Raw genomic sequence first — 16334 nt, 5'->3', positions numbered from 1 at the left:
CATCAGACCTGATTAAAAAACCAGGGCGGGCCGTGGACCGGACACACCGTTGGAGAAAGTAATTTATCAGGTAAGCATAAATTCTGTTTTCTCCAACATTGGTGTGTCCGGTCCACGGCGTCATCCTTACTTGTGGGAACCAATACCAAAGCTTTAGGACACGGATGAAGGGAGGGAGCAAATCAGGTCACCTAAACGGAAGGAACCACAGCTTGCAAAACCTTTCTCCCAAAAATAGCCTCCGAAGAAGCAAAAGTATCAAATTTGTAAAATTTGGCAAAAGTGTGCAATGAAGACCAAGTCGCTGCCTTACATATCTGGTCAACAGAAGCCTCGTTCTTGAAGGCCCATGTGGAAGCCACAGCCCTAGTGGAGTGAGCTGTGATTCTTTCAGGAGGCTGCCGTCCGGCAGTCTCATAAGCCAATCGGATGATGCTTTTAAGCCAAAAGGAAAGAGAGGTAGAAGTCGCTTTTTGACCTCTCCTTTTACCAGAATAAACAACAAACAAGGAAGATGTTTGTCTGAAATCTTTAGTAGCCTCTAAATAGAACTTTAGAGCACGGACAACGTCCAAATTGTGTAACAAACGTTCCTTCTTTGAAACTGGATTCGGACACAAAGAAGGTACAACTATCTCCTGGTTAATATTTTTGTTAGAAACAACTTTAGGAAGAAAACCAGGCTTAGTACGCAAAACCACCTTATCTGCATGGAACACCAGATAAGGAGGAGAACACTGCAGAGCAGATAACTCTGAAACTCTTCTAGCAGAAGAAATTGCAACCAAAAACAAAACTTTCCAAGATAGTAACTTAATATCTATGGAATGTAAGGGTTCAAACGGAACCCCTTGAAGAACTGAAAGAACTAGATTTAGACTCCAGGGAGGAGTCAAAGGTCTGTAAACAGGCTTGATCCTAACCAGAGCCTGAACAAATGCTTGAACATCTGGCACAGCTGCCAGTCTTTTGTGTAGTAAGACAGATAAAGCAGAGATCTGTCCCTTTAGGGAACTTGCAGATAATCCTTTCTCCAAACCTTCTTGAAGAAAGGAGAGAATCTTAGGAATTTTTATCTTATTCCATGGGAATCCTTTGGATTCACACCAACAGATATATTTTTTCCATATTTTATGGTAAATTTTTCTAGTTACAGGTTTTCTGGCCTGAACCAGAGTATCTATCACCGAATCTGAAAACCCACGCTTTGATAGAATCAAGCGTTCAATCTCCAAGCCGTCAGTTGGAGGGAGACCAGATTTGGGTGTTCGAATGGACCTTGAACAAGAAGGTCCTGTCTCAAAGGTAGCTTCCATGGTGGAGCCGATGACATATTCACCAGGTCTGCATACCAAGTCCTGCGTGGCCACACAGGAGCTATCAAGATCACCGAGGCCCTCTCCTGATTGATCCTGGCTACCAGCCTGGGAATGAGAGGAAACGGTGGGAATACGTAAGCTAGGTTGAAAGTCCAAGGTGCTACTAGTGCATCTACTAGAGTCGCCTTGGGATCCCTGGATCTGGACCCGTAGCAAGGAACCTTGAAGTTCTGACGAGACGCCATCAGATCCATGTCTGGAATGCCCCATAATTGAGTTATTTGGGCAAAGATTTCCGGATGGAGTTCCCACTCCCCCGGATGAAATGTCTGACGACTCAGAAAATCCGCTTCCCAATTTTCCACTCCTGGGATGTGGATCGCAGACAAGTGGCAGGAGTGATCCTCCGCCCATTGAATTATTTTGGTCACTTCTTTCATCGCCAGGGAACTCTTTGTTCCCCCTTGATGATTGATATAAGCAACAGTCGTCATGTTGTCTGATTTGAACCTTATGAATTTGGCCTTTGCTAGTTGAGGCCAAGCTCTGAGAGTATTGAATATCGCTCTCAGTTCCAGAATGTTTATCGGGAGAAGAGACTCTTCCCGAGACCATAGACCCTGAGCTTTCAGGGATTCCCAGACCGCACCCCAACCCACTAGACTGGCGTCGGTCGTGACAATGACCCACTCTGGCCTGCGGAAGCTCATTCCCTGGGACAGATGGTCCAGGGTCAGCCACCAACGGAGTGAATCTCTGGTCTTTTGATCTACTTGAATCATTGGAGACAAGTCTGTATAATCCCCATTCCACTGTTTGAGCATGCACAGTTGTAATGGTCTTAGATGAATTCGTGCAAAAGGAACTATGTCCATTGTTGCAACCATCAATCCTATTACTTCCATGCACTGCGCTATGGAAGGACGAGGAACAGAATGAAGCACTTGACAAGAGCTTAGAAGTTTTGATTTTCTGACCTCTGTCAGAAAAATCCTCATTTCTAAGGAATCTATTATTGTTCCCAAGAAGGGAACTCTTGTTGACGGGGACAGAGAACTCTTTTCTTTGTTCACCTTCCATCCGTGAGATGTGAGAAAGGCTAGAACGATGTCCGTATGAGCCTTTGCCTTTGACAGGGACGACGCTTGTATTAGAATGTCGTCCAAGTAAGGTACTACTGCAATGCCCCTTGGTCTTAGAACCGCTAGAAGGGACCCTAGCACCTTTGTGAAAATCCTTGGAGCAGTGGCTAATCCGAATGGAAGAGCCACAAACTGGTAATGTTTGTCCAGAAAAGCGAACCTTAGGAACTGATGATGTTCCTTGTGGATAGGGATATGTAGGTACGCATCCTTTAAATCCACGGTAGTCATAAATTGACTTTCCTGGATGGAGGGTAGAATCGTTCGAATAGTTTCCATTTTGAACGATGGTACCCTGAGAAATTTGTTTAGGATCTTCAAATCCAAAATTGGTCTGAACGTTCCCTCTTTTTTGGGAACTACGAACAGATTGGAATAAAAACCCATTCCTTGTTCCTTTATTGGAACTGGGTGTATCACTCCCATCTTTAACAGGTCTTCTACACAATGTAAGAATGCCTGTCTCTTTATTTGGTTTGAGGATAAGTGAGACTTGTGGAACCTTCCCCTTGGGGGTAGTTCCTTGAATTCCAGGAGATAACCTTGAGAAACTATTTCTAGCGCCCAAGGATCCTGAACATCTCTTGCCCAAGCCTGAGCAAAGAGAGAGAGTCTGCCCCCCACCAGATCCGGTCCCGGATCGGGGGCTACTCCTTCATGCTGTCTTGTTAGCAGTGGCAGGTTTCTTGGCCTGCTTACCTTTGTTCCAGCCTTGCATTGGTTTCCAGGCTGGTTTGGGTTGTGAGGCATTACCCTCTTGCTTAGAGGATGCAGAATTAGAGGCTGGTCCATTTCTGCGAAAGGGACGAAAATTAGGCTTATTTTTAGCCTTAAAAGACCTATCCTGTGGAAGGGCGTGGCCCTTTCCCCCAGTGATGTCTGAAATAATCTCTTTCAAATCAGGTCCAAATAAAGTTTTACCTTTGAAAGGAATGTTAAGTAATTTTGTCTTGGATGACACATCCGCTGACCAAGACTTTAGCCAAAGCGCTCTGCGCGCCACAATAGCAAACCCTGAATTTTTCGCCGCTAATTTTGCTAATTGCAAAGCGGCATCTAAAATAAAAGAGTTAGCCAATTTAAGTGCGTGAACTCTGTCCATAACCTCCTCATATGGAGTTTCTCTACTGAGCGACTTTTCTAGTTCCTCGAACCAGAACCACGCTGCCGTAGTGACAGGAACAATGCATGAAATTGGTTGTAGAAGGTAGCCTTGCTGTACAAAAATCTTTTTAAGCAAACCTTCCAATTTTTTATCCATAGGATCTTTGAAAGCACAACTATCTTCGATAGGAATAGTAGTGCGTTTGTTTAGAGTAGAAACTGCCCCCTCGACCTTGGGGACTGTCTGCCATAAGTCCTTTCTGGGGTCGACCATAGGAAATAATTTCTTAAATATAGGGGGAGGAACAAAAGGTATGCCGGGCTTTTCCCACTCTTTATTTACTATGTCCGCCACCCGCTTGGGTATAGGAAAAGCGTCGGGGGGCACCGGAACCTCTAGGAACCTGTCCATCTTGCATAATTTCTCTGGAATGACCAAATTGTCACAATCATCCAGAGTAGATAACACCTCCTTAAGCAGTGCGCGGAGATGTTCTAATTTAAATTTAAATGTCACAACATCAGGTTCAGCTTGATGAGAAATTTTTCCTGAATCTGAAATTTCTCCCTCAGACAAAACCTCCCTCATGGCCCCTTCAGATTGGTGTGAGGGTATGACAGAACAATTATCATCAGCGTCCTCTTGCTCTTCAGTGTTTAAAACAGAGCAATCGTGCTTTCTCTGATAAGTAGGCATTTTGGATAAAAGATTTGCTATGGAGTTATCCATTACAGCCGTTAATTGTTGCATGGTAATAAGTATTGGCGCACTAGATGTACTAGGGGCCTCCTGCATGGGCAAAACTGGTGTAGACACAGTAGGAGATGATGTAGTATCATGTTTACTCCCCTCATTTGAGGAATCATCTTGGGCAATATCATTATTTGTGGCAGTACTGTCCTTACTTTGTTTGGACGCTATGGCACAATTATCACATAAATTTAAATGGGGAGACACATTGGCTTTCATACATATAGAACATAGCTTATCTGAAGGTATAGACATGTTAAACAGGCTTAAACTTGTCAACAATGCACAAAAAACGTTTTAAAATAAAACCGTTACTGTCACTTTAAATTTCAAACAGAAAACACTTTATTACTGAATATGTGAAAAAGTATGAAGGAATTGTTCAAAAATTACCAAATTTTCACCACAGTGTCTTAAAGCCTTAAAAGTATTGCACACCAAATTTCAGAGCTTTAACCCTTAAAATAACGGAACCGGAGCCGTTTTTCAATTTAACCCCTATACAGTCCCAGATACAGTCTTTGCTAAGACCCAACCAAGCCCTGAGGGGAATACGATACCAAATGACGCCTTCTAAAAGCTTTTTCAGAGATTCTTAGATCCACACACATGCATCTGCATGCCCTGTTCTCAAAAAACAACTGCGCATTAATGGCGCGAAAATGAGGCTCAGTCTATGACTAGAAAGGCCCCCTGACTGAAAAAGGTGTCCAATACAGTGCCTGCCGTTTTATAAACGTTCCCCAAGATTATAAATGTCAATTGTTAGCCTAAATTTGAATAATATGCACAAATAAAGCAATCGATTTAGCCCATAAAAATGTCTACCAGTTTTTTAGCCCATAATAAGCCCTTTATTCTGTTTGTTTTTGACTAAGAAAATGGCTTACCGGTCCCCATGAGGGGAAATGACAGCCTTCCAGCATTACACAGTCTTGTTAGAAATATGGCTAGTCATACCTTAAGCAGAAAAGTCTGCTAACTGTTTCCCCCAACTGAAGTTACTTCATCTCAACAGTCCTATGTGGAAACAGCAACCGATTTTAGTTACTGTCTGCTAAAATCATCTTCCTCTTACAAACAGAAATCTTCATCCTTTTCTGTTTCAGAGTAAATAGTACATACCAGCACTATTTTAAAATAACAAACACTTGATAGAAGAATAAAAACTACATTTAAACACCAAAAAAACTCTTAACCATCTCCGTGGAGATGTTGCCTGTGCAACGGCAAAGAGAATGACTGGGGTGGGCGGAGCCTAGGAGGGATCATGTGACCAGCTTTGCTGGGACTCTTTGCCATTTCCTGTTGGGGAAGAGAATATCCCACAAGTAAGGATGACGCCGTGGACCGGACACACCAATGTTGGAGAAATCTTTTTTTTAAAAAATGGACATATTTAAATGTTATTGTCAGCACAAGTGAGTGAGACACTGACGCGGCGACGCCATATTTGCCGGTGCCGCTGTTGTAAACAACAAAAAAGTTTTTGGGAGAGACAGACAAGAGACTCTTCAGTGGATTTCAGGACATTTTATTTATTGTTGTTGGTGAATTCCTCCCTTCTTGGCAGTCATGTTGCTGGGAATGTCATATAAACCTAATTATAAATGAGCAGCTACCCAGCGTCACCCCTGAGGCACAGGGTAAGTGTGGGGGAACAAGTTTGTCTGGGGAGCTGGAAAAGACGGGCCCATGCGATGTGAGGGTAGGATGATAAAGATACCTGGGGACTGGGGAGAGAAGCTAGACTTATTGTACTGGCCAGCGATGGAATAAGGTCACATCCTGTCACTTATAGTGATCTGTGGCAGGACGGGAATAGGCCTGCCGCCTGGAAGTGCTGCAAGCCTGCAACCAAATTTAAAGTGGTTAAGAGGTGGCTAGTAGTGGCGGGGTTGGGGTCTCCAATGACGGGCGTCAGGATCAGCAGGATTGTAAGGAGCCCTTTGATCAAGTCCGATTCAGCGCCTCCATGATTGGTTCCCCAGGGCTGCTGATTGATCTGGATCAGTGAGACAATGCAGAGACCTCTGCTGGCAGCTGCTAGAATTGCAGGGTGCTGCTTTTATGGTATAGGGGAACGTGGGACTTACCCATAATAGTATTCTCACCACTATTACTAAATCTAATGGCTAATTATTGCCGTATTAATAGGCATCTGTCCTTCTAAATATTACAATTAACATAATTGTAATAATTATATTATATTCTGCTCATGATACAAATACATTATTGCTCGATTTTTAAAATATGGATGTTTTCATTTTAATAAATATATCTCTTTGCCAAATTTATATTTCTGACATATGTGTATGTAGAAAGGATGAAAACTGGGATAACTAAGAGATAGTTGTTACATATATTGCAATATTTTAACCCCCAAAATAGAAAAAAAGTCTGTACCTATTTATAAAAGTATCTATGTATCTCATTGTATCTATCTTTTTAGTGATTTGCACATGTTTGATATATTACCAAGTGACAGATCATTGATATGTGTGTTAATTTTATTGGTAGTTGGACAACCATTTTATTTAGTCGTCAAAAAGAAATGTATCTATGAAATTTCCACTTATTTACATTCTTACAGATAACCAGTTTAATCCATTCTTATAGGTTCTGTTATCATTATGGTTTTTTTCTACAGATTTATTTATTTACCACATTGCTTTGTGTCATTGTCAAATGTCATTGCCAGTGTGTATCGGGCACATTTACATGCATTGCCACTTGTACAACTAGCAATCTATATGATTATATTATGTTAATCATATACACATATTTATTTTACCAAGGAATATATATATATTATTTATTTATTTATCCCCAGTAAATTTCACATCAAACGAATACCCCCCCCCCAGTTTTTTCTTGGGTGTTCGGTATTTTTGTGGAGGACACCTGGCAACCCTATGTGAGACACAGACAGGTTACTGAGCTCTGGGCACATATCTAGTGAGGTCTGTACTGTAAGTCACACTGATGTCACATGACCAGCACTAACTGATAACATTGTGCTCATGTGCTGTCACTGTAGTATCTGAGATACAGACAGGTTACTGAGCTCTGGGCACATATCTAGTGAGGTCTGTACTGTAAGTCAGTAAGTCACACTGATGTCACATGACCAGCACTAACTGATAACATTGTGCTCATGTGATGTCACTGTAGTATGTGAGACACAGACAGGTTACTGAGCTCTGGGCACATATCTAGTGAGGTCTGTACTGTAAGTCACACTGATGTCACATGAACAGCACCAGCTGATAACATTGTGCTCATGTGCTGTCACTGTAGTATGTGAGACACAGACAGGTTACTGAGCTCTGGGCACATATCTAGTGAGGTCTGTACTGTAAGTCACACTGATGTCACATGACCAGCACTGACTGATAACATTGTGCTCATGTGCTGTCACTGCAGTATGTGAGACACAGACAGGTTACTGAGCTCTGGGCACATATCTAGTGAGGTCTGTACTGTAAGTTACACTGATGTCACATGACCAGCAATAACTGATAACATTGTGCTCATGTGCTGTCACTGTAGTATGTGAGACACAGACAGGTTACTGAGCTCTGGGCACATATCTAGTGAGGTTTGTACTGTAAGTCACACTGATGTCACATGACCAGCACTAACTGATAACATTGTGCTCATGTGCTGTCACTGTAGTATGTGAGACACAGACAGGTTACTGAGCACTGGGCACATATCTAGTGAGGTCTGTACAGTAAGTCACACTGATGTCACATGACCAGCACTAACTGATAACATTGTGCTCATGTGCTGTCACTGTAGTATGTGAGACACAGACAGGTTACTGAGCTCTGGGCACATATCTAGTGAGGTCTGTACTGTAAGTCACACTGATGTCACATGACCAGCACTAACTGATAACATTGTGCTCATGTGATGTCACTGTAGTATGTGAGACACAGACAGGTTACTGAGCTCTGGGCACATATCTAGTGAGGTCTGTACTGTAAGTCAGTAAGTCACACTGATGTCACACGACCAGCACTAACTGATAACATTGTGCTCATGTGATGTCACTGTAGTATGTGAGACACAGACAGGTTACTGAGCACTGGGCACATATCTAGTGAGGTCTGTACTGTAAGTCACACTGATGTCACATGACCAGCACTAACTGATAACATTGTGCTCATGTGCTGTCACTGTAGTATGTGAGATACAGACAGGTTACTGAGCTCTGGGCACATATCTAGTGAGGTCTGTACTGTAAGTCACACTGATGTCACATGACCAGCACTAACTGATAACATTGTGCTCATGTGCTGTCACTGTAGTATGTGAGAGACCGACAGGTTACTGAGCTCTGGGCACATATCTAGTGAGGTCTGTACAGTAAGTCACACTGATGTCACATGACTAGCACTAACTGATAACATTGTGCTCATGTGCTGTCACTGTAGTATGTGAGAGACAGACAGGTTACTGAGCTCTGGGCACATATCTAGTGAGGTCTGTACAGTAAGTCACACTGATGTCACATGACCAGCACTAACTGAAAACATTGTGCTCATGTGCTGTCACTGTAGTATGTGAGAGACCGACAGGTTACTGAGCTCTGGGCACATATCTAGTGAGGTCTGTACAGTAAGTCACACTGATGTCACATGACTAGCACTAACTGATAACATTGTGCTCATGTGCTGTCACTGTAGTATGTGAGAGACAGACAGGTTACTGAGCTCTGGGCACATATCTAGTGAGTTCTGTACTGTAAGTCAGTAAGTCACACTGATGTCACATGACCAGCACTAACTGATAACATTGTGCTCATGTGCTGTCACTGTAGTATGTGAGACACAGACAGGTTACTGAGCTCTGGGCACATATCTAGTGAGGTCTGTACAGTAAGTCACACTGATGTCACATGACCAGCACTAACTGAAAACATTGTGCTCATGTGCTGTCACTGTAGTATGTGAGACACAGACAGGTTACTGAGCTCTGGGCACATATCTAGTGAGGTCTGTACTGTAAGTCACACTGATGTCACATGACCAGCACTAACTGATAACATTGTGCTCATGTGCTGTCACTGTAGTATGTGAGACACAGACAGGTTACTGAGCACTGGGCACATATCTAGTGAGGTCTGTACTGTAAGTCACACTGATGTCACATGACCAGCAGTAACTGATAACATTGTGCTCATGTGCTGTCACTGTAGTATGTGAGACACAGACAGGTTACTGAGCTCTGGTCATATATCTAGTGAGGTCTGTACTGTAAGTCACACTGATGTCACATGACCAGCACTAACTGATAACATTGTGCTCATGTGCTGTCACTGTAGTATGTGAGACACAGACAGGTTACTGAGCTCTGGGCACATATCTAGTGAGGTCTGTACTGTAAGTCAGTAAGTCACACTGATGTCACATGATCAGCACTAACTGATAACATTGTGCTCATGTGCTGTCACTGTAGTATGTGAGACACAGACAGGTTACTGAGCTCTGGGCACATATCTAGTGAGGTCTGTACTGTAAGTCACACTGATGTCACATGACCAGCACTAACTGATAACATTGTGCTCATGTGATGTCACTGTAGTATGTGAGACACAGACAGGTTACTGAGCTCTGGGCACATATCTAGTGAGGTCTGTACTGTAAGTCACACTGATGTCACATGACCAGCACTAACTGATAACATTGTGCTCATGTGCTGTCACTGTAGTATGTGAGACACAGACAGGTTACTGAGCTCTGGGCACATATCTAGTGAGGTCTGTACTGTAAGTCAGTAAGTCACACTGATGTCACATGACCAGCACTAACTGATAACATTGTGCTCATGTGCTGTCACTGTAGTATGTGAGACACAGACAGGTTACTGAGCTCTGGGCACATATCTAGTGAGGTCTGTACTGTAAGTCACACTGATGTCACATGACCAGCACTAACTGATAACATTGTGCTCATGTGCTGTCACTGTAGTATGTGAGACACAGACAGGTTACTGAGCACTGGGCACATATCTAGTGAGGTCTGTACAGTAAGTCACACTGATGTCACATGACCAGCACTAACTGATAACATTGTGCTCCTGTGCTGTCACTGTAGTATGTGAGACACAGACAGGTTACTGAGCTCTGGGCACATATCTAGTGAGGTCTGTTCTGTAAGTCACACTGATGTCACATGACCAGCACTAACTGATAACATTGTGCTCATGTGCTGTCACTGTAGTATGTGAGAGACAGACAGGTTACTGAGCTCTGGGCACATATCTAGTGAGGTCTGTACTGTAAGTCACACTGATGTCACATAACCAGCACTAACTGATAACATTGTGCTCATGTGCTGTCACTGTAGTATGTGAGACACAGACAGGTTACTGAGCTCTGGGCACATATCTAGTGAGGTCTGTACTGTAAGTCACACTGATGTCACATGACCAGCACTAACTGATAACATTGTGCTCATGTGCTGTCACTGTAGTATGTGAGAGACAGACAGGTTACTGAGCTCTGGGCACATATCTAGTGAGGTCTGTACAGTAAGTCACACTGATGTCACATGACCAGTACTAACTGATAACATTGTGCTCATGTGCTGTCACTGTAGTATGTGAGAAACAGACAGGTTACTAAGCTCTGGGCACATATCTAGTGAGGTCTGTACAGTAAGTCACACTGATGTCACATGACTAGCACTAACTGATAACATTGTGCTCATGTGCTGTCACTGTAGTATGTGAGAGACAGACAGGTTACTAAGCTCTGGTCACATATCTAGTGAGGTCTGTACAGTAAGTCACACTGATGTCACATGACCAGCACTAACTGCTAACATTGTGCTCATGTGCTGTCACTGTAGTATGTGAGAGACAGACAGGTTACTGAGCTCTGGGCACATATCTAGTGAGGTCTGTACTGTAAGTCTGTAAGTCACACTGATGTCACATGACCAGCACTAACTGATAACATTGTGCTCATGTGCTGTCACTGTAGTATGTGAGACACAGACAGGTTACTGAGCTCTGGGCACATATCTAGTGAGGTCTGTACAGTAAGTAACACTGATGTCACATGACCAGCACTAACTGATAACATTGTGCTCATGTGCTGTACTGTAGTATGTGAGACACAGACAGGTTACTGAGATCTGGGCACATATCTAGTGAGGTCTGTACTGTAAGTCACACTGATTTCACATGACCAGCACTAACTGATAACATTGTGCTCATGTGCTGTCACTATAGTATGTGAAACACAGACAGGTTACTGAGCTCTGGGCACATATCTAGTGAGGTCTGTACAGTAAGTCAGTAAGTCACACTGATGTCACATGACCAGCACTAACTAATAACATTGTGCTCATGTGCTGTCACTGTAGTATGTGAGACACAGACAGGTTACTGAGCGCTGGGCACATATCTAGTGAGGTCTGTACTGTAAGTCAGTAAATAACACTGATGTCACATGACAAGCGCCATACACACTCAGGAGTTTGTTGATTTTAAAAAACTAATCTTATGTTTTGATTTCAGAACCCAAGAAGTCCCAGTCCCATCTGTACATCATTATTGGTGTAATTGTAGCTGTACTTATCGCAGCTGTTGTTGGCGGATACTTTGTATACAGTAAGTACACAGGACTGAGACTTTTAGGTAAAGAGTTCATTATAAACCGGTCTTTGCTATCACTTTTTATTCAGAAACACAAAAAAAACATCAGCCAGCACCTTACACTGATCTAGAAGTTATCTCTGTATAAAAAAGAAAATAACACAGCAGTTGTTCGGAGTGTAAATGTCAGTGGTCACAGTGACACATTAGTCACTCAGCCAGGAAGTAGATATAGGGACATTATACAGACATACTACATATATGTGTCAATTCCAATCTTACCAGTTTTCTCTGAAACATTGGAATTGACCTCATTTGTAAAGTGAGCGACACTCGTGGTAAAATGAGAGCTTTTATCAAAACTACCAAATAGCAATGATTTCTTTTATATTTTACTGTTTAATTAACAGTCCTTTAATACTTCTCTTACTCTGAATGCAAATGTACAACAGTTTTCTATAGCTCAGGTGACTGGTACATACTACACACTGATTGTTTAGATGAGTGCAAAAGCTGGCCCTTTTCATACCCTAACTGGCCACAGCAAGGGATACAAGATAAAGATAAATAATTAGTGTATTCCTAAATGCAAATAACAACAAATTATGCTTTAATTAATTCAACTTTAAAAAGTTTATAAATATTTAATTTTCAATGCAGTTAATTGCTGATATACCTTATGCATTTATAAAAATTACTCATCTCCCTTTAGATAAGGTAGTATGAAGCTTCAGTGATAAACTATTAGCAGGCATTGCTTATTGGCTAGGGGGGCAGCTGGCATATGTAGGTAGCTATCCTGATTCCTGTTAAGTACCACTTTATCCTAGACTAAATAAAGGCCTGTAGGAGTAGGAAACCACTAAACGCTATTAGCAGCAAACATCTCAGTCTGTCTCAGGCATGAAGTGGTAATATTCTCTTTACTCAGTCAGTGTTCTCTGAGGCTATAGACGGTACCCTGAGTTAGTCTGACAGTTGGACATAGTATATACTAATTATATCATTATAAAGAATGAGATACGGCACCTACAGTGTATACAAGAGTTGTAAAACTTCATTCCTCACATAAGTCAGGATAGAGTTTAGGTTTATCCAGCATCAGTACAGTCAGTGTTCTCTGAGGATATAGACAGTGCCCTGAGTTAGTCTGACAGACATAGTATATACTAATTATATCATTATAAAGAATGAGATAAGGCACCTACAGTGTATACAAGGGTTGTAAAACTTCATTCCTTACATAAGTCAGGATAGAGTTTAAGTTTATCCAGCATCAGTACAGCCAGTGAGAGACTCCAGGAAATACATTACTTGCATGACCTCATACAGAGAGATCCTTAATATCTGCTGTGCCTGCTGCACTCAACAGATAATGTCAGATAACCCAGGTTTTTGCACAATCTCTCACAACGATAACAAATGTTTCAGGAGCTTTCAGAGAAACTTCAGACAGGATGGTGAATTTCTTTTTAATGAGACGATGAGTTCACGGAACATCTTAATTACTATTGGGAATATCACTCCTGCCCTGCAGGAGGCTGCAAAGAGCACCACAGCAAAGCTGTTAAATATCACCTCCCTTCCCTCCCAACCCAGTCATTCTCTTTGCCTATGTTAGTGCTAGGAAGTGGTAAAGTGAGGTGTTAGTTATGATTCTTCAATAAAGAGTTTATTATTTTTAAAGTAGTGCAATATTGTGCTGCTTTGTCCTAGGGTGTAGCTGTAGTCCATATCAGTCTCTTCAGTAGAGCAGTGGTGGCTTTAGAGCAATGGGAACTTGTGGGACATAATTCTCACTGTGCCTCCCATATACTGATGCTGTCCTAACTCCTAAAGCCTGAGTGACATTACTCAGTTTTTCATTTCTCCACAGGTCGATGTGAGGGAGAGGACCTCTCAAGCCTGGTGAGCTGCCTTGCTGTCAGGCAGAAGTACGAGGTAAGTGCTACTTTATTATTTCTGGGGCAGCAGGAACACACTCAGAAAGAAGTGAGCACGCTATTAAAAACCTAATAGACAACATTAAGGGCTCAGAATAAAAAAGGGGCACTTTATTGTTGGTGGGACACTGTAAACTCTCCTAGACTGGAGAGGACTTTTGACAGCCTTAGAATGCAGGCACTGGGGCTGAGAGAGAAGCTTTTACAAAAGGCTCTGGTGGTTATAATCTCCCGAGATCATCAAGGTCTACCTAGAAACGCATGATCCGTGTCAAGCATGCGTTTCTAGGACCGGACAACAACTGAATTCCTCTCCTGCTGAGTTCCGGATCATCTTCTAAATTAATAGAGGGAAGATTAGCTCCGGTTTAGCGAGTCAGGTAGGCACCTCAGCTATGTTGCTGAGGTGCAGAGGTGTTTATTGCTTTCAACTTGTTGATTTACTAATTTGACAGGCTCCGGTAAAAAAGTTACACGTTTAAATTTAAAGAGACAGTAACGTTTTTTCACTTAATTTTTTTTTTTATAAATTTAAGGTTTTTATTTGATAATTAAACCATTGTGAACCAGTATGGACCAAGGGGCCTTACAAAATGTAACTTGTTCCTTGTGTTTTGATGACAATGTGGAACCACCAATCCCTTTCTATTCCTTATGTATTGAGAGCACTTTAAATTATAGGGATAAAATCTTTTCTGAGCCAACTTTTTCTAAAGCGGATGTTGTCCAGGAGTCTAATGACGAGGTTCAATATATGCCAAAGTTTTCTCCTCAAGCGTCCCAAATTTTACCGCCCTCACATACAGTGCCCTGCGCTTCCTCTCTAACTCCCGCTGGAGTTACTTTAAAAGACATTGCTTCTCTCATGTCTTCTACAATTTCAGAAGAGTTATCTGCTTTTCCAATGTTGCAGGGAAAGCGTAAGAGGAAAATCAAACATTCAGTAAGCGAGGTTTCTGTCGCAGTTGTTGCTATTTCAGATGTCTCCTCACAGAAGGAGGAGGATAACGTAGTTGCATCTGAAGGTTAAATTTCAGATTCTGACAGTGTAATTCTTCTTGCTGATACTGAAGTTGTATCCTTCAGGTTTAAGCTAGAACACCTCCGTCTGTTACTTAAGGAGGTTTTAGCTACTCTGGACGACAGCGACTTCACGGTTAAAGCCAAGAAATCCACTAAGCTGAACAAATATATTTTGAGGTACCTTCCCCAATAGAGGTGTTTCCGGTACCAGACCGAGCTTCTGAGATCATCGCTAAGGAGTGGGAGAGACCGGGTATCCCTTTTTCTCCATCTCATATATTTAAAAAGATGTTTCCCATAGCAAACTCGGTTAAGGAGGCTTGTCAAACAGTCCCCAAGGTGAAAACAGCTGTTTCCACCTTAGCAAAGAGAACTACTATACCCATAGAGGATAGTTGTGCTTTGAAAGATCCTATGGATAATAAATTAGAGGGGTTACTTAAAAGATGCATGTACACCAGGGCTTACAATGGCAGCCAGCTGTGTGCATTGCTATCGTCACTAGTGCGGTGGCATATTGGTTTAATGCGTTGTCTGATGCTATTAGGATGAGATCCAGGATAGGATAAAAGCTCTTAAATTGGCTAATTTTTTTATTACGGATGCTTCCCTTCAAGTTATCAAACTGGGAGCAAAGATTTCAGGTTTCTCTGTTCTAGCTCGCAGAGCCTTATGGTTAAAGCCTTGGTCTGCGGATGTATCTTCTAAGTCCAAACAATTAGCGATTCCTTACAAGGGGAAGACCTTATTTGGACTGGGTTTGACGGAGATAATCTCTGATATTACGAGAGGTAAAGGTCATCTTCTCCCTCAGGATAAGAGAAACAAACAGAAGGAACGATAGAGTAATTTTCGTTTCTTTTCGAAAATTCAAAGGAAATTCTTCCTCTTCCGCCTCCAAGCAGGAACAGACTAAACCTTCATGGAGACCCAATCAGTCTTGGAATTAGGGAAAACAATCCAAGAAGCCTGCTATTGAATCTAAGACGGCATGAAGGGCCTGCCCCCGATCTGGGACCGGATCTTGTAGGGGGCAGACTTTCCTTCTTCGCTCAGGCTTGGGTTCGAGGTGTTCAGAATCCCTGGGCAGTGAACATAGTGTCCCATGGATACAAACTAGAGTTCAAAGGTTTTCCTCCCAGAGGCAGGTTTCTGCTTTCAAGGTTAACTATAGACTAGACAAAAAGAGGCATTTTTACATTGTGTAAGAGACCTCTCCGACCTGGGAGTGATAGTTTCTGTTCCGATACAGGAACAGGGTCTGGGTTTTTATTCCAATTTGTTTGTGGTTCCCAAAAAAAAGGGAACCTTCAGGCCAGTTTTAGATCTCTAAACACATTTCTCAGAGTACCGTCCTTCAAGATGGAAACTATTTGTTCCATTCTCCCTTTGATCCAAGAGGGTCAATTTATGACAACAGTGGATTTAAAGGACGCGTACC

General features: G+C 42.3%; 1 protein-coding gene across 2 annotated transcripts in view; it reads left to right on the top strand.

The window, feature by feature from the left end:
• LOC128667034 (H-2 class I histocompatibility antigen, Q9 alpha chain) overlaps positions 1–16334 on the top strand; it is a 448039-nt gene that overhangs the window by 380550 nt on the left and 51155 nt on the right. For both annotated transcript variants that reach the window (XM_053721897.1, XM_053721896.1), the window contains one exon: positions 11850–11942. In XM_053721897.1, coding sequence (XP_053577872.1) covers positions 11850–11942 — 93 coding nt within the window. The remainder of the gene's footprint in view (positions 1–11849; positions 11943–16334) is intronic.

Source organism: Bombina bombina, chromosome 7 (assembly GCF_027579735.1).
Source record: "Bombina bombina isolate aBomBom1 chromosome 7, aBomBom1.pri, whole genome shotgun sequence".
Lineage (NCBI taxonomy): Eukaryota > Metazoa > Chordata > Amphibia > Anura > Bombinatoridae > Bombina > Bombina bombina.
The sequence above is the reverse complement of the archived record's forward strand: the minus strand, read 5'-3'. Positions and strand labels throughout refer to the sequence as shown.